The 22465-nt window shown below is 34.3% G+C and overlaps 1 protein-coding gene across 3 annotated transcripts in view; it reads left to right on the top strand.

The window, feature by feature from the left end:
• The window catches only part of CSMD3 (CUB and Sushi multiple domains 3), a 1084122-nt gene that overhangs the window by 727199 nt on the left and 334458 nt on the right, over positions 1-22465 (top strand). For all 3 annotated transcript variants that reach the window (XM_027092553.1, XM_027092552.1, XM_027092550.1), the window contains one exon: positions 17966-18135. In XM_027092553.1, the coding sequence (XP_026948354.1) occupies positions 17966-18135 (170 nt within the window). The remainder of the gene's footprint in view (positions 1-17965; positions 18136-22465) is intronic.

Here is a 22465-nt window from a genome sequence, read left to right as displayed (position 1 = left end):
TGGTTACATTTTATGATATGCACACATTCTATATCTTGTCCAAAGTGACTGTAAAAATATTTTATTTGAACCTTTTTGCTTCAGGTTAAGGTAGTTTTCAGCGTGCTTCTAGGTACCAATTACAGTCCTATCTTAACTATCTGGAAAAATCAACAAACTCTCAATTAAAATTGTCAGGTTCAATAATTTCATGACTATTGCTTTTGGCATTTAAAAAGACATTTCAGGAAATGTGTTTAGATTGTCAATAGGTTAACTCTTGAGAATAAAAGCCCATATTTGTTCAACTTTTGTGAAACACCATACTGTCATGGTTCAGAGCTCCTAAATTAATCTCATGTACTGTGGGTTCTGACAGTTCAAGTTCATGTGTTTTATGATAGAATTTGGTATACTACATTTTGCATTGATCTATACACACACACAAAAAGGTTTTACTACTGTTAAATTTCAGCTCAAAATTTGTTCAGGAAATATAATGTTTTTTATTTATTTTATTTTTATTTTTTACATTTTTATTGTAGTATAATTGCTATACAATGGTGTGTTAGTTTCTGCTTTATAACATAGTGAATCAGTTATACATATACATATATCCCCATATCTCTTCCCTCTTGCGTCTCCCTCCCTCCCACCCTCCCTATCCCACCCTTCTAGCTGGTCACAAAGCACTGAGCTGATCTCCCTGTGCTATGCGACTGCTTCCCACTAGCTATCTATTTTAGATTTGATAGTGTATATATGTCCATGCCACTCTCTCACTTTGTCCCAGCTAATCCTTCCCCATCCCCGTGTCCTCAAGTCCATTCTCTACTAGGTCTGCGTCTTTATTGCCGTTTTGCTCCTAGGTTCTTCATGACCATTTTTTTTTTTTTTAGATTCCATATATATGCGTTAGCATATGGTATTTGTTTTTCTCTTTCTGACATACTTCACTCTGTATGACAGACTATAGGTCCATCCAGCTCACTACAAATTACTCAATTTCGTTCCTTTTTATGGCTGAGTAATAGTCCATTGTGTATATGTGCCACATCTTCTTTATCCATTTATCTGTCGATGGACACTTAGGTTGCTTCCATGTCCTGGCTATTGTAAATAGAGCAGCAATGAACATTGTGGTACATGACTCTTTTTGAATTATGGTTTTCTCAGGGTATATGCTCAGTAGTGGGATTGCTGGATCGTATGGTAGTTCTATTTTTAGTTTTTTAAGGAACCTCCATACTGTTCCCCATAGTGGCTGTATCAATTTGCATTCCCAACTACAGTGTATGAGGGTTCCTTTTTCTCCACACCCTCTCCAGCATTTATTGTTTGTAGATTTTTTTTTGATGATGGCCATTCTGACTGGTGTGAGATGATATCTCATTGTAGTTTTGATTTGCATTTCTCTAATGATTAATGATGTTGAGCATTCTTTCATGTGTTTGTTGGCACTCTGTATATCTTCTTTGAAGAAATGTCTATTTAGGTCTTCTGCCCATTTTTGGATTGGGTTGTTTGTTTTTCTGATATTGAGCTGCATGAGCTGCTTGTAAATTTTTGAGATTAATCCTTTGTCAGTTGCTTCATTTGCAGATATTTTCTTCCATTCCGAGGATTGTCTTTTTGTCTTGTTTATGGTTTCCTTTGCTGTGCAAAAGCTTTTAAGTTTCATTAGATCCCATTTGTTTATTTTTGTTTTTTATTTCCATTTCTCTAGGAGCTGGGTCAAAAAGGCTCTTGCTGTGATTTATGTCATAGAGTGTTCTGCCTATGTTTTCCTCTAAGAGTTTGATAGTGTCTGGCCTTACATTTAGGTCTTTAATCCATTTTGAGTTTATTTTTGTGTATGGTGTTAGGGAGTGTTCTAATTTCCTTCTTTGACATGTAGCTGTCCAGTTTTCCCAGCACCACTTATTGAAGAGGCTGTCTTTTCTCCACTGTATATTCTTGCCTCCTTTATCAAAGATAAGGTGAGCATATGTGTGTGGGTTTATCTCTGGGCTTTCTATCCTGTTCCATTGATCTATATTTCTGTTTTTGTGCCAGTACCATACTGTCTTGCTTACTGTAGCTTTGTAGTATAGTCTGAAGTCAGGGAGCCTGATTCCTCCAGCTCCTTTTTTCTTTCTCAAGATTGCTTTGGCTATTCGGGGTCTTTTGATTTTCCATACAAATTGTGAAAGTTTTTTTTCTCGTTCTGTGGAATATGCCAGTGGTAGTTTGATAGGGATTGCATTGAATCTGTAGATTGCTTTGGGTAGTATAGTCATTTTCACAATGTGCATTCTTCCAATCCAAGAACATGGTATGTCTCTCCATCTATTGGTATCATCTTATAATGTTTTTTTAAAAAATTGAATTTGTTGTAGGTCATTGCAAAAAAACTGAATTTTTTTATGATTATTTAAAATATATAATTCAAGAGGACTTTAAAGTGATAAAAGTATGGTATCCAAATTACCAGTAAATAATATTTTTGTAGTATATTGTTTTAGAATAACAGGCTTTAGGTTTTACCTGACTGCTATGCTCTAAAAAAGCTTAAACAGGCTTCTTCAAATCGTAAACTTTCAATTCTCTAAAGACAACATAAAAAAAATCTCAGAAATATTTTTGTAACATTATTTTAATTTAAAATCACTTTTTTATTTATGATCTTTCAAAGAAATTTAAGGTATTAAGTAACCTTCCACTTAAGTTAGAAAGTCTTTAAATTTCAAAAAATTCATACTGTATATCTAAATTCAGCTCTTCTGTTCTATACTTATTAAATTAATTGAGTTTATATATTATGTTAATGACTGTGATTAATTAAATATATTACTAGGCTCTAAAGGGCTATTATCAGTTTTTATTCATTTTCTAAATTCCAGTTAATCATTTCAATACAGTGTAATTTTCATTTCATTCTGGGCCTGTCAATGTGTGCTATGTGATTGTCTTTGATAATTCTGCTTACAAAATGCACTGTAACCAATATTTAGACCTGGTGTTGTAATTAGAGAAAGGCAATATTACTACTAAACTACTACTATGATGACTAATACTACCACTTTTACTACTGTTTGTCATTTATTCAGTAAATACTATGTGCCCAGCCTGGTTCTAGACAATTTAAATTTATGATTTCTAATTCTCACTTAGTATAAGAATTTTTAATTAATTCACTGATAAGAAAACTGAGGCACAAAGTTGACTACTTGCCAAAAATCACTTGACTTGCAAGTGACAAAGCTGGATTTGAAGCCAGATGAATCTGATTCCAAAGCCCCTTCTGTGTACAGAGTTGTCATATGAAGGATCAACTTGGTTGCTGTGTTGAGGCTTCAAAGAGTGGCATTATCCTGGGCAGTTAGTCCCCTAATTCAGGACCAGATTGCAGGGTGTGAACTCAACTTTGTTGAAGCCCTCTCAGTGTATTTACATGCCAGGCAAGATTGTTAAATATATGTATTAATTTTTTGGAAGAGGGATATATTTCATTCCAACAATTGCACTATTCATTGTCATTATCATGTTCTTTCTGACATCAGGTTGCTAGGGATACCAAATCAGTAATCACAACATTGCTTGGAGATCTAAGAGTCAGAGAAAAATGAGATAAACAGGCTGGAAGGATATTTCTCCTAGGCCATTCCAGAGCTTTCAATGGCCTTCTCCCCCAGCTTCCTCCTCCCAACATACATACATATACACAGTTACGAACAACTTCAGGGTGAACCGAAGACCTCTGTTGCAAAGGTCCTGTGTATCCGTTCACCACAGACAGCTAATTTCTTTTTCTTAGAATTTATTTTTCAGACTTCCAGTTAACTAGTTCCTTCTAAAATAAAGTATTCTATTTCAAACCAAGATCTATACAAAGTTAGAAATTAAAATTAGTTTTAGTTTAAATCCCATTTTCTGTATGCCTCTTAGATGCCTGTCACCAGGATTGGAATTTTAGTGTTTCAAAAACCTCTTAATAACCAATTTAGTACAGCAATGTTACCTTTTACACATGGTTCTTCATTCATTCCCAGATGCTTATGTTTAAGTTTTTAAAATACTTAGCTGTTACAGTCATGGTTTGGCATAAACATTAAAGTTGTTGAATTAATTCATCTCCCAAACTTACCGATTAGAGATAATCATAAACATAAAGAGGGAACCATCTCTATTCACATTTCCTGGGGTAAGAAATAGCAATTGGTCTTATTAAATCTATTTTTAAAAATATATACCTAGTTTGAGAAGAATATAGAACCTAGTTTGAGATTAATACTCTAAAGTACTATTTTAACTAATAAAAATTAACTGAGTATCCACTCAATTACACCAACTCTGGGCTGACCACTCTGCTAGACAATTGGGATATAGTGTCCCAGAGCAATGACAAGTTCCTTGACTTCAAAGGGCAAACAGTCTGAGGAAGACATAAACAGGTAAATAGGCAATTTCAATAGAGTGTAATAAATGCCCTAAAAGAGGAGTGACTTCCCAAAGGAAATGATCTCTAAAGGAAACTGAGGGATGAGAAGGCATTAGCTATGTATGGATGGGGAGGATGAGTGTGAATCAGGGAGAAAAAAATCTACTGAGGGGTAACAGCTTCTGCAAAAGGCGGGTATCAAAGAAAAGCAGAATACGTCTGTGGTACTGTTGACAAGCCATTTAGCTGCTGTTCACAGAGATAGGGCACAAAGCAAGCAGAGAAGGCTGTGGATTGAGAAGCTGGAGCAAATACCTTTTGCTTGGGGATTTGAGCTGCTATGGTATGTACAATTGGAGATGTGGACAGCAGGATATACAAAGCTGGAGATGGATAAAGAAAACTAGATTGGAAATAAATTTGAGAATCATAGATTGATCAATGAAATGAAAGAGGTGAAAGCATAAATTGTTAAGTCTAAAATAGTAGTCTAAAATAGTGTGCAAAAAAGCACACTAACAAAATGAAAACAAAAACCTCTATCTTAATAGCAGGAGTAGTGGAGAAAAAAGGAGCAAAGAAAGAAAAACAGAGCATAACAAACACTGGTAAAGGAAAAAGAAAAATACAGGCACTTTTAGATGGCAGTTTGCCAGAGCAATACTCAAACCATGTGTATAGAGATCATTTTCTTTCAGTTAGTTTTAGAACACGTGATTTTTGCTTGGCAGATTAATTTTTTTAAAAGTTTGTAATCCGCACTGTCTAAAAATATACACTGCAGGATCACAATATTTTTCCCTTCCAAATAAATTTTTTTCAAAAGAACACTGATCTCAAACTCTGCTTGGAACTCATCTACTGTAGAATCAGTAGTGTTGCTATGGAGAAGTCAGGGAGGGCTAGTCACCACTCTCCAGCTGGTCCTATAATTTATAATCGCCTGGCATGTTGCCCCATACTGCAGTCTGTCCCCTAAATTCTTATGATTTATTTGTTACATCCTATTAAGATACAAGACAGAGAATGTACAGCTATGATCTTCAAGGAATCTTCAACCCATCCACTGTGCCTAAGAAACTGGTACAGAGAAGACCAGGGAAGTGGAATAGTTTCTTATTCACAATCATGCAGACCTTAGTTCTCTTAAAATAAAAATTCTGTGTTTATATATCTGTCATATCCGGTTGGTAATGCCTCTTAAGAACATGAGGAACGTAATGAGATGAGACATCTCTTAGGAAAACCAAGGGCATTGTACAATTGTTTTTGCAGATTGCACTTCATGCCTGCAAAACCTGATTAAGTTTCACATTCTTTGTGGACTTTCCTCAACCTCTGCAGGCCAAACTGGTTATTCCATTCACAGGGCTCCCATTGAAGTTGTTCATATGTGTTTTTAGAGCACATAGCACATCACATAGAAATTTATTTAATCTGTTTATTTCACTCCTCTACTCCCAGCAAATAGCACAGTGCCTGCTATGCATTAGAATTTCTATTCATCTATGTGTGTAAAATGTAACATTTTAATTCACAGTGCTATATTTTACATGCTTACATTTCTGTCACTTAAAGGAAATTTGGATTCTTATATTTTGTACTGACAAATTATTCTGTATTCAGTGTTGTTGTCCAGTAGACACAAGAAGGCACGTTTGAATTTAATTTCATTAGCTAGACTCTGTAATGGGAGTATATAATGATTCAGCGTGTGTTGTTGCCCACAACAAATGCCACACCAGAACCAATGCTTCATACCTAGTTTGAATACAAAAGCCATCTCCAAAGCCAATAGTCTGTTAAGGATCATGCTTTGGAACAAAACATACAGCTGGCACGATTAACGCTTAGCATCTTGCTTCTGATTGTTTGAATTATTTTTAGATTTCTGGACTTTATGTGTGTGTACATGTGTGGAATCCTAAGTGCTCATTCAAAATTCGACTACTTTTTTCTGAAGATATTTTTTTCTAACTCTTTTATCTATTAATATCAAGAAGATAGCAACTAATTAGTTAACTAAAGTGGCAAAACCCAAGATAGTTCATTTCCTTGGATTAATTTGGTACATTCCATAGAATGTAAATACTCCCTATCTTTCCTGTAAGGAATGTTTCGAAAGGTATTTAGCAACCAGAAGGTGTACCTGCTGGCATGTATGTAGTCTCGGGCTGGGACTCTAGCTCCTGATTTTTGTATTCACAGATGTAGAATCAAGGCTTACCTACATTATGACTGGCATTCCTCAGTCATTCTATCCCCTTGAAACCTTCGAAGTTGAGCTAAAACTTTCCATTGTGAAGTTATTTAGAAATTGTTAAATTGTTAGCATATTGATTTGTTTCTCTTGACATATTTAATTTGCAAAAAAATGTTTCAGTCCATAGTAAATCCTCTCACATCTTAAAAACTCACCTAAAACGCCACATTTTTCAAAAATTAGTTACAGTTTGCTTTACAGTATATGCATGTAATTATTGAGTACTTAGCATGGTGCATTTTAATACAGTTTGAGGAGGAAAGCATGAGGCTTTTTCCTGAATTGAAATTGTGACATAATATACATTGAACAAAGAGAAGGCCTGAAGTCTACTCCTTTCATCCTCTGGAGTATAGCTAAGAGATGAGAATCAGAAGCTGATGCTCAGCTGATGAAGGGGCAGTCAGACCTAGGGACTTTCCTTATGAGTTTTATTTTGTTTTTGTTTGTTTTGTTTTTTAGGGATAGGGGACGGATCTGTTTCAGGATTTCTAAAGAACTGGAGAGGTACTAGTCAAAATGGCCTTTGGCCACTTACTTATTGGTTATTTAGATCATGTTATACAATTGTTCTTTATCACCACTAAGAAGGGAAGAAGTGGTGAAATCAACAACAACTTGGATTTCAAACAGCTGGGAAAATCTCATATTTAGCACTACCATTTCAAACTTGATGGTAGGAACTAGGGAAATATCAGAGAATTGGAATTATGTATGTTACCCAAAGGACAGAGATTCTGAGAGACCAAAACATTCCTTTACTTTTTGTTGAGCCTCCTTCATAGTGTTTCTTTAAGTGTGAGAAACAGGGACATCCCTCTGCTCCCAAAGGCTGTAACTTAGAGCTTAGGGCAGGATCAACACATCATGCCAGAAATTATTTATAATAAATGCCAAACTTAGTTATGACTCTATTTGTGGAGATGAGCCTTGGAAACAGTTCTTAAGAGCTTCAGGACTTTTTGAATTCAAAGAGAAATGTGGTAACCACCCCTGAAACCTTACCTGAAAAAAATCATTTAAATGAAAAGTTGCATGTTACAGTTTGGAAAAACATATTATTGGTTTTGGAGAGTTTAAGTGGGAATAAATAACTATCTTCAGCTGAAAAATTGTGTTTTTTTTTTTCGATACCTGAACTTAGCTAACATATTCCTTAGACATTCATTATATTATACACTTCCCTCTTTAAACGTGCCCTTTTATATGCTTTTAATTTTTTTGCTTACTATAACATTTGTGTCATATAGTTTAGTAGTAGGGGGCACTCAATAGCATAGAAATCACCCTAATATTTAAGAAACCATGTGTCCCTTATTTGCTTCCTTATCCTTCATTTAAAAATATTAGAAAGACTGTGCTCACTCTAGAGTAATGCAGAAAAACAAAGAGGAAAATGCATAAAGAAGCTGTCTGCTCCCATCTCTTACTTCCATTCTTCCGCAGTCCCAGGAGAGAACTTTATTACTCTTATGCTTAATCTAAGACTATTTTAGATGAAAGATATTGTATTTTAATCTCTGAATAGGAAACATGTTTTGAACATCCCTGATACCATTTTTTCACTAAATTTTAAAATAATGAGCCATTTATCTAAAAACTACAATAGAATTTGTTGCTATATTCTTATAGTACTTTTTCTTATATGTATGTTGTTTCATAGTAGTAATCATAGTACATGTGGAATTCAAATCTGTGTCTTCACTTATCACATTAAAAATCACACAAATTTTCCCAAGTAACTTCCTTATTAGTCTAGGTTTAGGATACTAGACTATTAAGTCTTCAGAATCTGAGATGACTTTTGAAAACCCTGCTTAGCCTCTATATCTGTACTATTGTAACATAAACACGTTCAAATCTTAAGTTCAAAAATAACCTAAAACAAAAATAACAAAAACAAAAAACAGAACAACTTCCACAAACATCAACAACAGAAAACCTTTCTTTAAACCTGAGTCCCTGCTGTCTATCCTTGTATCTTTCTACCTCCCTTTACAGCCAATATCATTAAAGTCCTTGTCTTACTCTTTTCCTTCCCAACCTCTTAACTACCCAAAGCAGTGAATTTTTAGTATTCATCTTAATTTAACTCTCTCTGACATTTAATACTACTGAGAATTTTTTTCTTGAAACTATCCCCTCCCTATTCTTCCATGATACTACCTTCTGTGAATGTCCCTTTTGCCTCCCACTTAAATTCTGATGCTCCGTGAATTCTGGACTTAGTTTGCTCTTCTTCTTAATTCATGTAGTCCCATGACTACAAATACGTCTAGCTGCTTAGTGGACTTCTCCCCCTGCTATCCCATAGACATACTAAATTCATCACGTACAAAAATAAATTCATCAACGTACGCAAAGCCACTCCTCCTTCTATAACTTTTACTTTCAATCTCCTCTTCCTCCATCGTTTTAGTTCAAACATTCACCATCTTCTAATTGACACACTACAATAAATATTCTCTAGGTTTTCGTCCCTTTAGGAACCCAGGGCTATAATCCATTCCCCATAGAGTTGCCCTAATGGGTTTCTCAAATCTGATCATATTTTTCTCTCCTTAAAACTCTTCAGTGGATCTCCAGTGCCTATGTGATAAAATCTGAATTTCTTAAAATGGCGTATGAGCTACTGGTTCTTCTAATTATGTCAATCTCATTTACCCATTTGTGCTTTCATTTTAGCAGTTCCCTTGGCCTGGAATCTCTTTTTCATATATTGTAATCACTTCTTTGATTCAGATCAAGGATAACCTATTCCATGAAGTCTTCCCTGACATTATTGTCTCATTGATACTTTAAAATGTATAATTTCCTCATTTTTACCATCCCAGGCCATTGCACAAACTTGTATCACACTACAGATTACACATTTGTGCACATACCAGTTTCCCTGTCTGTCTGTCCTCTATACTACATATTACATGAGGATAAGGAACTTATCCTAAAGGCCTAACATAGTCCCTGGTATGTCTATAGGTATTATTTGTTAATAATATTATTTTTAGTGAGTAAATTAACTTTGCACAGTAGACCCTAAATAGCTGTGTAGGGAAGGAAGAAATCATGGAAGGACATTGTCAGGTTATCGGAATTCCTCCACACTTTTTCACTGAAAATTGTGTATTTGATCTTAAAAAAAAAGTTTTGAGCTTATGTCTTGGTAAAAGAATAATTCTGCATGGCAATAATGATTACTGTGATTTTTCATGGTAAAAAAATGAATATAGAAAATGCTATAAAATTGAATTTTTAAGGTGAAAAATAACAAATCCCAAATTAAATTCTTCCAGTGAAAAAATTTTAAGGCACTCTTGATCTGTAAATAACTTTAACAAGCACTAATCTGTGCTTGGATACATGCATGCAGTGTATTTAGAGAGTCTAGAAAGAGAAAGCCAGGTAAGTATCACTGTTGTCTAAGAAAAGCAAAGGCAAGGGAAAAAACCTGACTTTATACAAGTAATACTGATGGTTCACATATTTTCAGTGGTGGCATAAGGAAATTAATAACTCTTTACACTCTAATTTTCACCCCCTTCTAAGAATCCAAGCACTAAATACCTATTTGAGAGAAAGGAATCTGACAAAACATTTCTAAAGAACAAATGTGGGGACTTCCCTGGCAGTCCAGTGGCTCAGACTTCACACTCCCAACGCAATGGGCAAGGGTTCAATCCCTGGTTGGGGAACTAATGTCCCGCATGCAGCATGGCATGGCCAAAAACAAAGAAACAAAAGAACGAATGTGTTATTAATACTGCCAAGTCATAAAGGAATATTAGAAGTGTTCCTAAATATATTAAATCTTATTAACATATTTTACTATATTTTACAGTTTTAGATGCCTGTTTCAAAAAAATTTAATATCTCTGAAATTAGTACGTATCTCACAATCAATGGCTACCATAGATTATTCACACATTTTTGCTTTCTTGTAAACATATAAAATAATGATGCCTCTTTCAATGGTGTCTTAACTTGATGAAATACAGTAGAAATTAGATATGGAACAAAGTGCGCTCAATTAGCTGATAAAAGCTAAAAAATAAAGTAAGTTCACATATATGACAGAAAAAAGTGATTGATTTGACTATGGCAGTTTCAATGTCCCCACACCTTCCTATGTGAACACGATCACATATAACCATTATTTTTCCTCTGGTAATAATTTAACATATAGGAAATATATTTCTGCTTAATGCTATACTTTACTTGACTTAGGATACCATATGTTTAGGTTCGAAACTTTCTAAGTTTTTTTGAATAATACAAGTCAAGTTTATTTTAATCACTTTTACAAAACAATTTTAAAAAACCCATGGTGCCTTCCAGCATAAAAGAAGAGATTCAACTGCAATGCAAATCTTAAAAATAATTGCAAACGTCACTAGTCATAGACATTTTTCAAATTTCCCAGCCAAGTTACTGAGAAACATTTTACCTGTTTATCTGAAAATATATGACTGTGTGCAATAGACGCTACCAGGTTCTGTTGTTGTTGTTGTTGTTTTGTTTTTTGTTTTTATCCCAGTAATGGAGATTAATGATGCATAGGCTGTCCTGTTTTTTAGTAAGAAAAATATGAAATTCAGTGGGTATCCTTGGTCTACTGAATTCCTCACTGTAGCTATGACTCTTATCACCTGAGTCCAGTACACATATCTCTCTTACTCCAATCCAACCAAAGCCACATTCATCAAAGTATTATTTTCAACTAAGCAAAGAGTTTCATTTTGGTAACTCAAATAGATTTCTTAATCTGTAGGTTTAAATTAAAAAAATATTTTATATGAGTAGGATTTGTTTTTCACAAAATTAAGGCATCATAATAAACAGCATGTAGACTGGAGATTGCACAGAAAATATTTATATCCTATAAAGAGCCCTGAGGGCCTATTCTCCAAAAATGTTTCCCTAACGCTCTGCTAAATTATGTAATGTTTTCATATTATTAATTCCGGTCATTTAAAGATGACCTCTCAGTTAAAATCAGAGAGAAGAAACATTATCACATGATTAACAGTGATTATTTAACATTGATTATTTTGTAGGAAATTCATATTAACAAATTTAGGGTTTATAAGTTAGTGACATCAGTTATCAAGAACATGTATTCATTCTAGACCAAATAATAAAAACAAGGTACTGTGCTTATGTTAAGGTAGGGAAAAGTGTCCTTTCTTCACTTCCACAGAACATTGCAAACCTGACCTCTGAAGCAATTCTTTTCTAACTCAAAATCTCAAAAAATTTTTTTATGAATGTAGCTCATTCAATCTTCTCCTCTATTCTTCATCTTCTGCAACCAACTTAGTGACATTTTCCTTTCATACACACCTCAAAAGAACATTTTTTCCCCCTACTCTACCAGGTAAACAACAAAAGAAACCCTACCTCTAACTAGATGTTACACAAAGTTTTTCTCATACTGGGTCTTTTAGTTCTCAGAACCTGTCATGGGCCCCCCCATAGTGTTTTCAGACATGTTCCTTCTGTGTGGGATATTCTTTCTCCCAACCCGCCTTCTGCCATCACCCTTAATATCCTCATTTCAGTCCTTCAGGGAAGTGTTGACTTTACTCAGAACAGTCAGGGCTTCCAGTTACATGTTTTCACATACTATATGTTTATTTGAATGATTATGTAGTAAACATCTGTCGTTCCACTGGAAAGTAAGTTACATGAGGAGCTCCAACACTCTGCCTCCCACATGCAGTACAGAGTAAGAATTTAATAAATATTTATCAAATGAATCAATCAGTTTTTTCCAAATCAGAGCATATTATTATCTGCTTCTAGCCATTTTAAACATCTTAGTATACATTACCTGCCAAGGTACTGTTAAGCTTATATTTATTATGACAGATGTTTCACAGACACATATTACATTACATGTGCAATTTGTCACAGCATCTGACCGAAACCCTAGCATTGCCCTGATGCAATAAGTCCCAGATTTGTGTTTGTTCAGTGACAGCTGAATACTGTCCATAAATGTCACTCTGGTGGGAGATGATGGCTATTTTTCAACTCAGCTTTATCACTTGGATTTTAGGACTTCCTTTACTCAAATTCCGCTTTCCTGTGTAGTTGATGGGTTTTGTCTTTTTTTTTTTTTTTTCAATACGCAGGCCTCTCACTGTTGTGGCCTCTCCCGTTGCGGAGCACAGGCTCCGGACGCGCAGGCTCAGCGGCCATGGCTCACGGGCCCGGCCGCTCTGCAGCATGTGGGATCTTCCCAGACCGGGGCACGAACCCGTGTCCCCTGAATTGGCAGGCAGACTCCCAACCACTGTGCCACCAGGGAAGCCCCCCCTTTTTTTTTTTTAAGTAACCTTACCTTCCTACAATCAAATAGCCATTCCTCTCCTCTCTTGAGGTTAGCTGTTGTGCTGCTAGTTCCTCTTCTCAGTTAATTTTAACATATCTTGAGAGTATTCAGTAACAGTTTGCCAATATTCATATATTCTCACTTTAAAATGTGCCTTGTAAAAACTTGCTGTGGTAGTTATGTCATATACAATGAAAATGTTGTAGTTTGGATATTTTTCCTGGACATTCATGAACATTGCAGCCATGACTATTTGTGAGAATTATCTCTTATACTTCCACATGACATTGTTTCACTTATTCCTTTCACCATCACAGCCACCCAATGCTGGAAAGAACCGTAACAGTATTATTTAATATCAAGTCATTTTTTTCCTTATTTGGACCCTGAAACTGCATCACTTGGGGACCAGAGGTGGTGCTTACATGTGGAGAAAACATCATGTACAAAGGCTTAGAGTGTGACACTGTGGCAAAGGGCCAGTAGCTCAGGATAGGTGAATTACAAGGTCCATGGGAAAGAATGGTGGGTAATAGCTAGAAAGGCAGCGGTAACATTATAAATGGCCTTGTTTGGCATTCTGTGGATTTGATTTGCTGATGGTCAGTATTTGTTAGGCAGAAGGTACAGGATCAGATTTGCATTTGGAAAATATCATTCTTAGGTTATTACACAACAGACCAGACATAGAAATATGTTCATTGCTAGACGGGGGCAGAAGGTCAAACTGTGGAAAGTTAATTGTTAATTTCAACATTCGATCCTGTTCAATTCCAGTTGGCAGGCAAGACTGCTGTAGCCTAAGGGTGGAAAGAAAGCTTATACAGGGCAAATGTTAGTACTACATGGAGTGCTGGGGAGCCAGTGTTTTGTATACTTTAAAATTAAAAGGTAAAATCAAAGATAAGTTTCCATGTAAAAATAAGTTTATTAATCACCTAGCTTCTGGAGTTTGGCACTGTGGCTAAATAAGTTCCTCCATAACTTATTGTTAGTAGAAAATTTTATTTTATTAAAACTCATCAAAAAATAAACTTGTTCATTTTCCTGTATATGTAGGTAGAACATTCTGAACAAATTTTTATCATTTTATGTTTCAAGATCTTTTCTTGATATGAGATTATCATTCTGAACGTTAATAATTATGTATAATGGAATGCAGATTTATAAATTATATGTGGGATGAATGTATTCTGACCTCCAGGACATACCCCAGCCTGCACAAAATAATCCTCTTAATTTTTAATATAATGTCCTTAAATACTGTGTGCATCAGTTAAAGTGTAAAGAAAAAAGTGAACCAACTACCAGTTTATCTGGGATGGTCTCAATTTACAACTGCTGTGTGGGATAATTATTAATAATGCCTCCTTTCATACTAAAAGAGTACTTTGATCTGGAAGAGAAATTATATGTTCACCCTTTTAACACCATAGGCGATGACTGATAAATAAATCCCAGGGTAAATCCCAGCTCTGATACACACCATTTGTTCAATTTTAGGAAGAAAACTCACTTCGGTGTCTTCATCTATGAAACTGGAGAAAATAAGTTTTACCTTGTAGATTTGTACCTTTATGAAGAATAAATGCAGAGTTGGCTTTATGGATGTGAAACCCATGCAGTCCCACAGTGGGGGGCTTCATGCTGAGAAGGGCCATGCTTTGTTTAATGCTCTACTGATCTCTTGAAATTGTTAACATGTTTTCAACAAGTGTAGTACATTTTCCTTTTGTACTGGGCCCCATAATTTATGAGTCCTGATTAAATGAGAAATGTGCTAATTTAATCCAAATTTTCTTCCTTAATTCTTCCGTTCTGGTTTAAGTCCTGATTTTATTTCACCAAGTAGAAAATCATTTATAGTCATTTTATAATGCAAATGTCACTGGAAATATTCAATAAACAATCTGTAAGAGGTATAGAAAAGTTTTATTTGAGCCAAACAGGATTATAGTCTGGGAGACAGCCTCTCAGATAACTCTGAGGAACTGCTCCAGAGAAGCATGGTTTTCAGCACAGTTTTATATCTTTTCAGAACAAAGAAAGTCAAGCAAGTTGGGGATACATCCCTTTAAGGTTTAAAAAAAAAAAAAAACAGATCAGTATGTGTACAGCAAGTCAGTATGTCATTGGCATCTGTGAAGGGCGTCTTATTACCAAAGGAGTACCAGCATTGGCATCCCAGGAAAGGAGGCATTTAATCTTTATTTTTAACATGGGCATTTTTTGCTTCTGGTCAGTGTACACTTTTTTTTTAAATGATTAAAGCAGATGTACAATGTATATCCAATAAGCCACAAACAGGCTGTTTTAATTAGCATAAAATTCAAGTTAAATAATGTATTAGCCAGAATGATTTCCCCATACCCCAATATGTGAACATTTCTTCCATTAAAATCAACTGAAAATTAAAATATAACAAAAGCAGGTTATTGTTCACATGAAAGGAAAATTTCCTTTATATTTTACACTAAAAACCAGTGTTTATAGTAGAAGGCACTTACTACCTATTCAAATTTTGAGAACATTACAATAAATTATTAGTATATTTTGAAGTAAATTATCATTTGGCCTTTATTTGGGGGGGTGTTATATTCAGTTAAAATAATTTTAATATCATAAATAATTCTCCAAAATTAGAAAGAGTCCTCTGGCTTTTCACACCTAAGTGTCTTTCTACACCTGAATAGTCACACTGGGGACAGTATAAATATCCTAAACTATTTTTCTTTGTATACAACATGATGCCACCATTAGTACTTATACTTAAAATATTCATAATAATAGCTTTAATGTTATCAAGCTCTTGTTGTATGCCAGTTTCCTGCTAAATGCTCTACATGTATTATCTACATATAATAATACACACACACACATACACACACACAAACATCCCTATGAAGAGGGTACTATTATTTCCATAATAATAATTACAATATTGAGGCTTAGAGAGAATAAATAACTTGCCAAAGCCATATAGATAGAAGATAGAGCTTAATTTTGAAACTAATCTCTGAATTTTAAAGCCTGAGCTGCTAATCAGTGTTTCAGTATTTTGCAAGTTGGCATTCAAGTACATATTCTCAGAATTACATGATTCTATAACATAGTTTAAAACTGTCTGTATTCCCTAATAAATAATCTAACTGATAAACATATATGTGTATTCTGGATCATCTGTATGACCTGGGAACTTTTGTCTCCATGCCCCCACAAGAATGCCTAGATTCTAATAAGCTAGTGAGGAGGAAATGAGGCAGATTTAAAATGTAAATGATTCCTCTAAGATCAAGAACAAGACAAGGATGTCCACTCTAGTCACTTTTATTCAACATAGTTTTGGAAGTCCTAGCCACGGCAGTCAGAGAAAAAAAAGAAATGAAAGGAATCCAAATTGGAAAATTAGAAGTAAAACTGTCATTGTTTGTAGATGACATGATACTTACATAGAAAATCCTAAAGATGCTACCAGAAAGTTACTAGAGCTTATCAATGAATTTGATAAAGTTGCAGCATACATAATTAATACACAGAAATCTCTTGCATTCCTATACACTAACAGTGAAAGATCAGAAAGAGAAATGAAGGAAACAATCCCTTTTACCATCACATCAAAAAGAGTAAAATACCTAGGAATAAACCTACCTAAGGAGACAAAAGACCTATACTCCAAAATCTATAAGATACTGATGAAAGAAACCAGACGTGACACAAACAGATGGAGAGATATACTATATTCTTGGATTGAAAGAATCAATATTGTGAAAATGACTATGCTACCCAAAGCAATCTACAGGTTCAGTGCAATCCCTATCAAATTACCAATGGCATTTTTCACAGAATTAGAACAAAAAAATGTACAATCTGTGTGTAAACACAAAAGACCCCAAATAGCCAAAGCAATCTTGAGAAAGAAAAATGGAGCTGGAGGAATCAGGCTCCCTGACTTCAGACTATACTACAAAGCTACAGTAATCAAAACAGTATTGTGTTGGCACAAAAATAGAAATATAGATCAATGGAACAGGATAGAAAATCCAGAGATAAACCCACGCACCTATGGTCACCTAATCTATGACAAAGGAGGCAAGAATATTCAATGGAGAAAAGACAGTCCCTTCAGTAAGTGGTTCTGGGAAAACTGGACAGCTACATGTACAAAAATGAAATTAGAACACCCCCTAACATCGTACACAAAAATAAACTCAAAATGGATTAAAGACCTAAATGTAAGGCTGACGCTATAAAACTCTTTAAGTATTATTAAAATGGAAATAATTTAAATCAATATTGTCAGTTTATGAATTTTTTGTTTTTGTTTTACCTTAAAAGGTCTTGAAGGAGCTTTATTGGGTGACACTTCATGTGACTGATTGTTAGCATCATATCATTAGTTCTTATTATTATTTTATGCTTTGTTAAAATAATATTATTATTATTGATATTATACTGACTGCTCCATCTTGATCATTTTCATTTCCTCATTAGGTTTTTTTTCTTTTACCTGATTTTTGTTAATGTTTAAGTATTTAAACAGTAAAGCATTTAAAGGTAAAGAATCATTCTAAAATGAAATTGATCTCTTCCCTTTTTTTATACTTTAAGTAAATTATAAATTTAAACATAATAAGTTAATCAGAGATCTACAAACTTAAAATACATCCTGAAAATCTTTTGCCCTCATCCTTTTCCATGCTATCCTTTCATCCAAGGTGGGGGGGGGGGAATACTGAAACTATTGTGTATTTCTATTTATGTACAGTGTTCTGTCCAGAGGCAGTAGTCCCTTCTTCCTATCTATTATATGAGAAGGAGTGATTCATCTACAACGTAAAGCCCTTCTGTACATTATTTTCATGTTAGCCTCTAGCTAAAATAAAATGCATTTACACTTCCATACATTACATTACTTGAAATGATAATGCTTTCTATTAAACTGTACTTCAATATTCTGTTTTACCTGCAGCTGAATGTGGTGCATCTGCAACAAGTAATGAAGGAATTCTGCTCTCTCCAAATTATCCACTCAACTATGAAAACAACCATGAATGCATTTATAGTATTCAGGTTCAAGCAGGAAAGGGAATCAATATTTCAGCCAGAACATTTCATTTAGCACAAGGAGATGTTCTTAAGGTAGGTGAACTCAGAATATTTATATTTTGATCATTTTAGTCATTAAGTATACATTAATACATATATACATGTATATGATATATATGTATATATAATCAACCATAAGTTGATTCTGCCATTCATAGATTTAAATTATACATTATTTCCCATTTTCCTGTCAGTATTTTTACTGAGATAGAATGTTTTCTTTCTAATGTTTATTTATAATAAGTAAATTTTGATTTTATGATACATGATTTTTTTTCGTGACATAAACCCGTTTATAATATTGTTTTAAAAAGCAAAATACGGAATTTTTTGTAATAGAAGAAAAAAGGAAATGTCTAGTGAAAATGCCCTAAGATATTACCAATAGCTATTCACTTCCTCTACTCCAGTAGTCTCTCCTGTGCTTTGTAATTTAGTTTCTGAACCCAATTTGCTACATAGCTGTTTTCTTTTTTTTTAACATCTTTATTGGAGTATAATTGCTTTATAATGGTGTGTTAGTTTCTGCTTTATAACAAAGTGAATCAGCTATACATATACATATATCCCCATATCTCCTCCCTCTTACATCTCCCTCCCACCCTCCCTATCCCACCCCTCTAGGTGGTCACAAAGCACTGAGCTGATCTCCCTGTGCTATGCGGCTGCTTCCCACTAGCTGTCTATTTTACATTTGGTAGTATATATAAGTCCATGCCACTCTCTCACTTCGTCCCAGCTTACCCTTCCCCCTTCCTATGTCCTCAAGTCCATTCTCTACATCTGTGTCTTTATTCCTGTCCTGCCCCTAGGTTCTTTAGAACCATTTGTTTTTTGATACATGAATTTTAATGTTTCAATAACACCAAAATAACACTTTCATGTCAAATATCTTATATTCAATAAATATTATCTATGAAACATAATCCATAAATGGACATTTATTTATTTTTATTTTGATGTTTATTAAGTAACTTATTTCTGTTGATACATAGATAACTCTTTGCATTTATGACTATGAAAAAGTTTATAATTTATGAATATATCTAACAATATCTATAAATTATTTAAGAAAAAATATACCTTGTTGATAATAAACATTTAGGACAAAATTTGTTAATTTATTTAAAAAATTTGAAATAATCAAATTTAAAGATACGATTAAAGGGAGTTCCCTGGTGGCTAGTGGTCAGGACTCAGTGCTTTCACTGCTGTGGCCACAGGTTCAGTTCCTGGGTGGGGAACTAAAATCCTGCAAGTGGCACGGCGCTGCCAAAAGAAATTTTTTTTAATGATCTGATTTTAGGCAAATGAATATTTTCATACTTGCTGATCCATATTTTTCAAAGTAAGTGTTTTGATAAATATAGTTTATATTCATTATCGGAATAAAAGTAAACACTTCTATAAAATCACATTTAAATATTTAAAAAATGATCACATACATTTTTTTTCTCATTATCAAGATTTCATTAATCCAGGTAAGAAATTCAACATATTTCTGTTTTCACAAATCTTGAAAAAATTTATGATATCCCAGGTTGACTGGGGTGGGGGACTTTTATTTAAGCAGTGATTTTAAGGTTGTTGGTTATGTTCTTCTTTTAAAAAGAATATTAATTTGATGATAATTGATGGTTCTCTAACACAGTTCTGTATGCTTGTAAGATTTGTATAGACATGGGAAAGATTTCCTGCAGTACACTTAGATATATACAATTTTAGTATTAATTTAGAGCCATTCCCAATTTTTGTGCTTTTCCTCAATAGGCAACAGAAACTCACTGTATTATATCTTCAACTTCCAGTTCATTGTTTGGATTTTCCTGTTAAAATAGGTTTATTTGCTAAATTGGAGTCAACATTGAGATTAATGGGATACTTGTACTTAGAATTAAGGCAGTGGTTATTTGTTTATTTATTTATTTATTTGGCTAACCGTGGGGAAAAAATGTATCAAGGTATAGATCAGAAATATGAGTGTAGCTACTAAACTGTATCACATAGCAACAATAATAAACATGTATTTGTAAGTTAAAAGTCAGGAAATGCTTCCCCATGCCTACCACAATCCTTCCTAAAATGTTTCTCTGCTCTCAGTGATGCTTGACATTTCTACATTACTTTTCCATACTGAATGATGTTTATTTCTTGGAAAATTCATTAGGGATAACAAGTGATGCTTTTTTAAAAAAATAGCCCTAATATGTTTCTCAGAGTGCTTTCTAACGTATTCCTTATTTGGAGTAAAGTCATATGCGTTTGTGATGTGTGTTCCCTTGAGGAAGGATGGGACCTCAGTAATAAGTGACAGTGTGAGGGGATGTGATGGTGAGAGACAAAGGAAAGCAGAAAAACTCAATTTAAGGCCCTTTAGTGGATTTCATTAATTAGTGACTTTTCTTTCATGAGTGAAAGGATGAAAATTTATATTCCCAGAAATTTTTTAAAAATTATGTCTTTCCTAGAATAAATATATGTTTTCCAAAGTTGAAAAGATTATATACTAAAATTAACCTGGAAACACACCAATTCAATTATCCTTCTACTGATAGTCTAACCTGGGATTTATTCTAAATTACCACATTAAAAGGACTTCAGTAAGCCATACTACAGAGATGGTTGGGGATGGGCTTTTAAACGCTGTCTGTCTTCATGGTCTCTCCACCAGTGTAAGATGTAAAATGCTTGTATGTTATTCTTCTCATTAATTCCATGGATGACTATTAGGTCAAAGATACTTACTGACACAGGCACAGTTAGGCATGCACAAACAGACAATGTACTCCGCAAAGGACAAATGATTACTTCTCAAAGACTGTTAAGCCCAGAGTCCTCTCAGGATGGAAGGTCATTTGCCTCACTGCAAACTAATCCATGAGAGCCCATTCTCAACCCCAGCACTTTCCAATATTAAACCTAGTAGAGTCAGTTCTCTTTCTCCATTCCAACTAAGACATAAGAAGAAATAAGAAAAAAAAAATAGCCCATTATGGAACTCTCTGCCCCTTGACTGAGAGATTTAAAAGCATTGTTTTTCTTTATGTGGTAGGATCTGCTACGTTCTTTGGAATGACATTGTCTTGTAATCTTTACATGGGTATAAGGCTTGGAAGAAGGTTTGTTTTCTTCTGGTTTCACTTACTATATTACATCACTGTACTGGATTCTGATAAAAACAAAACAGCAACAACAATAAAAAACAATGTGTGTTATTTATCTATATCTATACACACACAAAAACAACTTGCCTTTCCAGTAGCTCATCCTGTAGGATGATGCTTGTTTACTCATTCACCCACTCTCTCTCTCCCTCCTCTTGCTTTTTATAAACACCTTAGTTATTTATAACCACACTAGCAAAGTTTCAGTAGATCTGGGGAAAGTAGGTTCAGTTGGTTTGCACCTGGGATTAAGGAATTTTATAAAGCCCTCCAGATTATGTGATGACCAGCAGGTTTGGGAATTATGAATGTATCTTTCCTTGGTTCTTTTACTTTCAATGGGCAAAAATATTGAGCTTCCCAATCCCTCACTCAAAATATGTAACTTAATTAATTCTTTTAATTAACATTTATAGATGGTGTTTATTATATGTAGGCTCTAAACTGTCAATAATGAATAGCTCTCCTTGTCAGCTGGATAGGAAAAAAGCTGAATACCAATCAGAAATACTAGTTATGTTTTTGTTGTCGCTGTGTTTGTTTTTATTTTCAGAAAAAGACTAAGCACTGTGTTTAGATAAAGAAATGTAGCAGGGAAATAATTCAAGACAATCTTTTTACCACAGTCAGCATTATGAAGTTTAAAGACATTTCTTACGCAAAATGTAGACTAAATGGATTATTATGGAGAAGAGCCAGTAAAATATCCCAAAATTGGTTTTGAGAGTCCAAAAGAAAGGGTTAGGAGATGTATATCATATTTATGAAAAACTAGATAGTTGAAGGACTTAATAACATTCTTCTAGAAATATGATGAGAGGGTTATTAATGTGTTGCTATTGTTGTTTTCTAAGACGTATTATTTTTAAGCTCTTTCATAACCTATTTGTGAATCTTTGGCAGTACCACGTGTGAGAGCCTATTGTTAAATTTTCAGTACTTTTGTGAGCTGGTTGTTAAACATAGCCATTATTAAAAATTAAATTGTTACAATTGAATTACAATTAAATTAAAAAACAAAGGTAATAAATGCAACTTTTCATTTCCTAATTATTTTACTACTTTAACTATTATCGGTGCTTTTTTTTTTTTTTTTTTTTTTTGGTTTTTTGGGCCCTTTCTTTTTTTCCTTCTCCCTTTGGGGGGCCCCGCGCCCCCCGCCCCCGCGCCGCAGCCCCGGCTCCCCGGCCCCACCCCCC

The sequence above is a fragment of the Aethalodelphis obliquidens genome, unplaced genomic scaffold (assembly GCF_003676395.1).
Source record: "Aethalodelphis obliquidens isolate GAN/ISIS:26980383/991018 unplaced genomic scaffold, ASM367639v1 scaffold79, whole genome shotgun sequence".
Taxonomy (NCBI): Eukaryota; Metazoa; Chordata; class Mammalia; order Artiodactyla; family Delphinidae; genus Aethalodelphis; species Aethalodelphis obliquidens.
The sequence above is the reverse complement of the archived record's forward strand: the minus strand, read 5'-3'. Positions and strand labels throughout refer to the sequence as shown.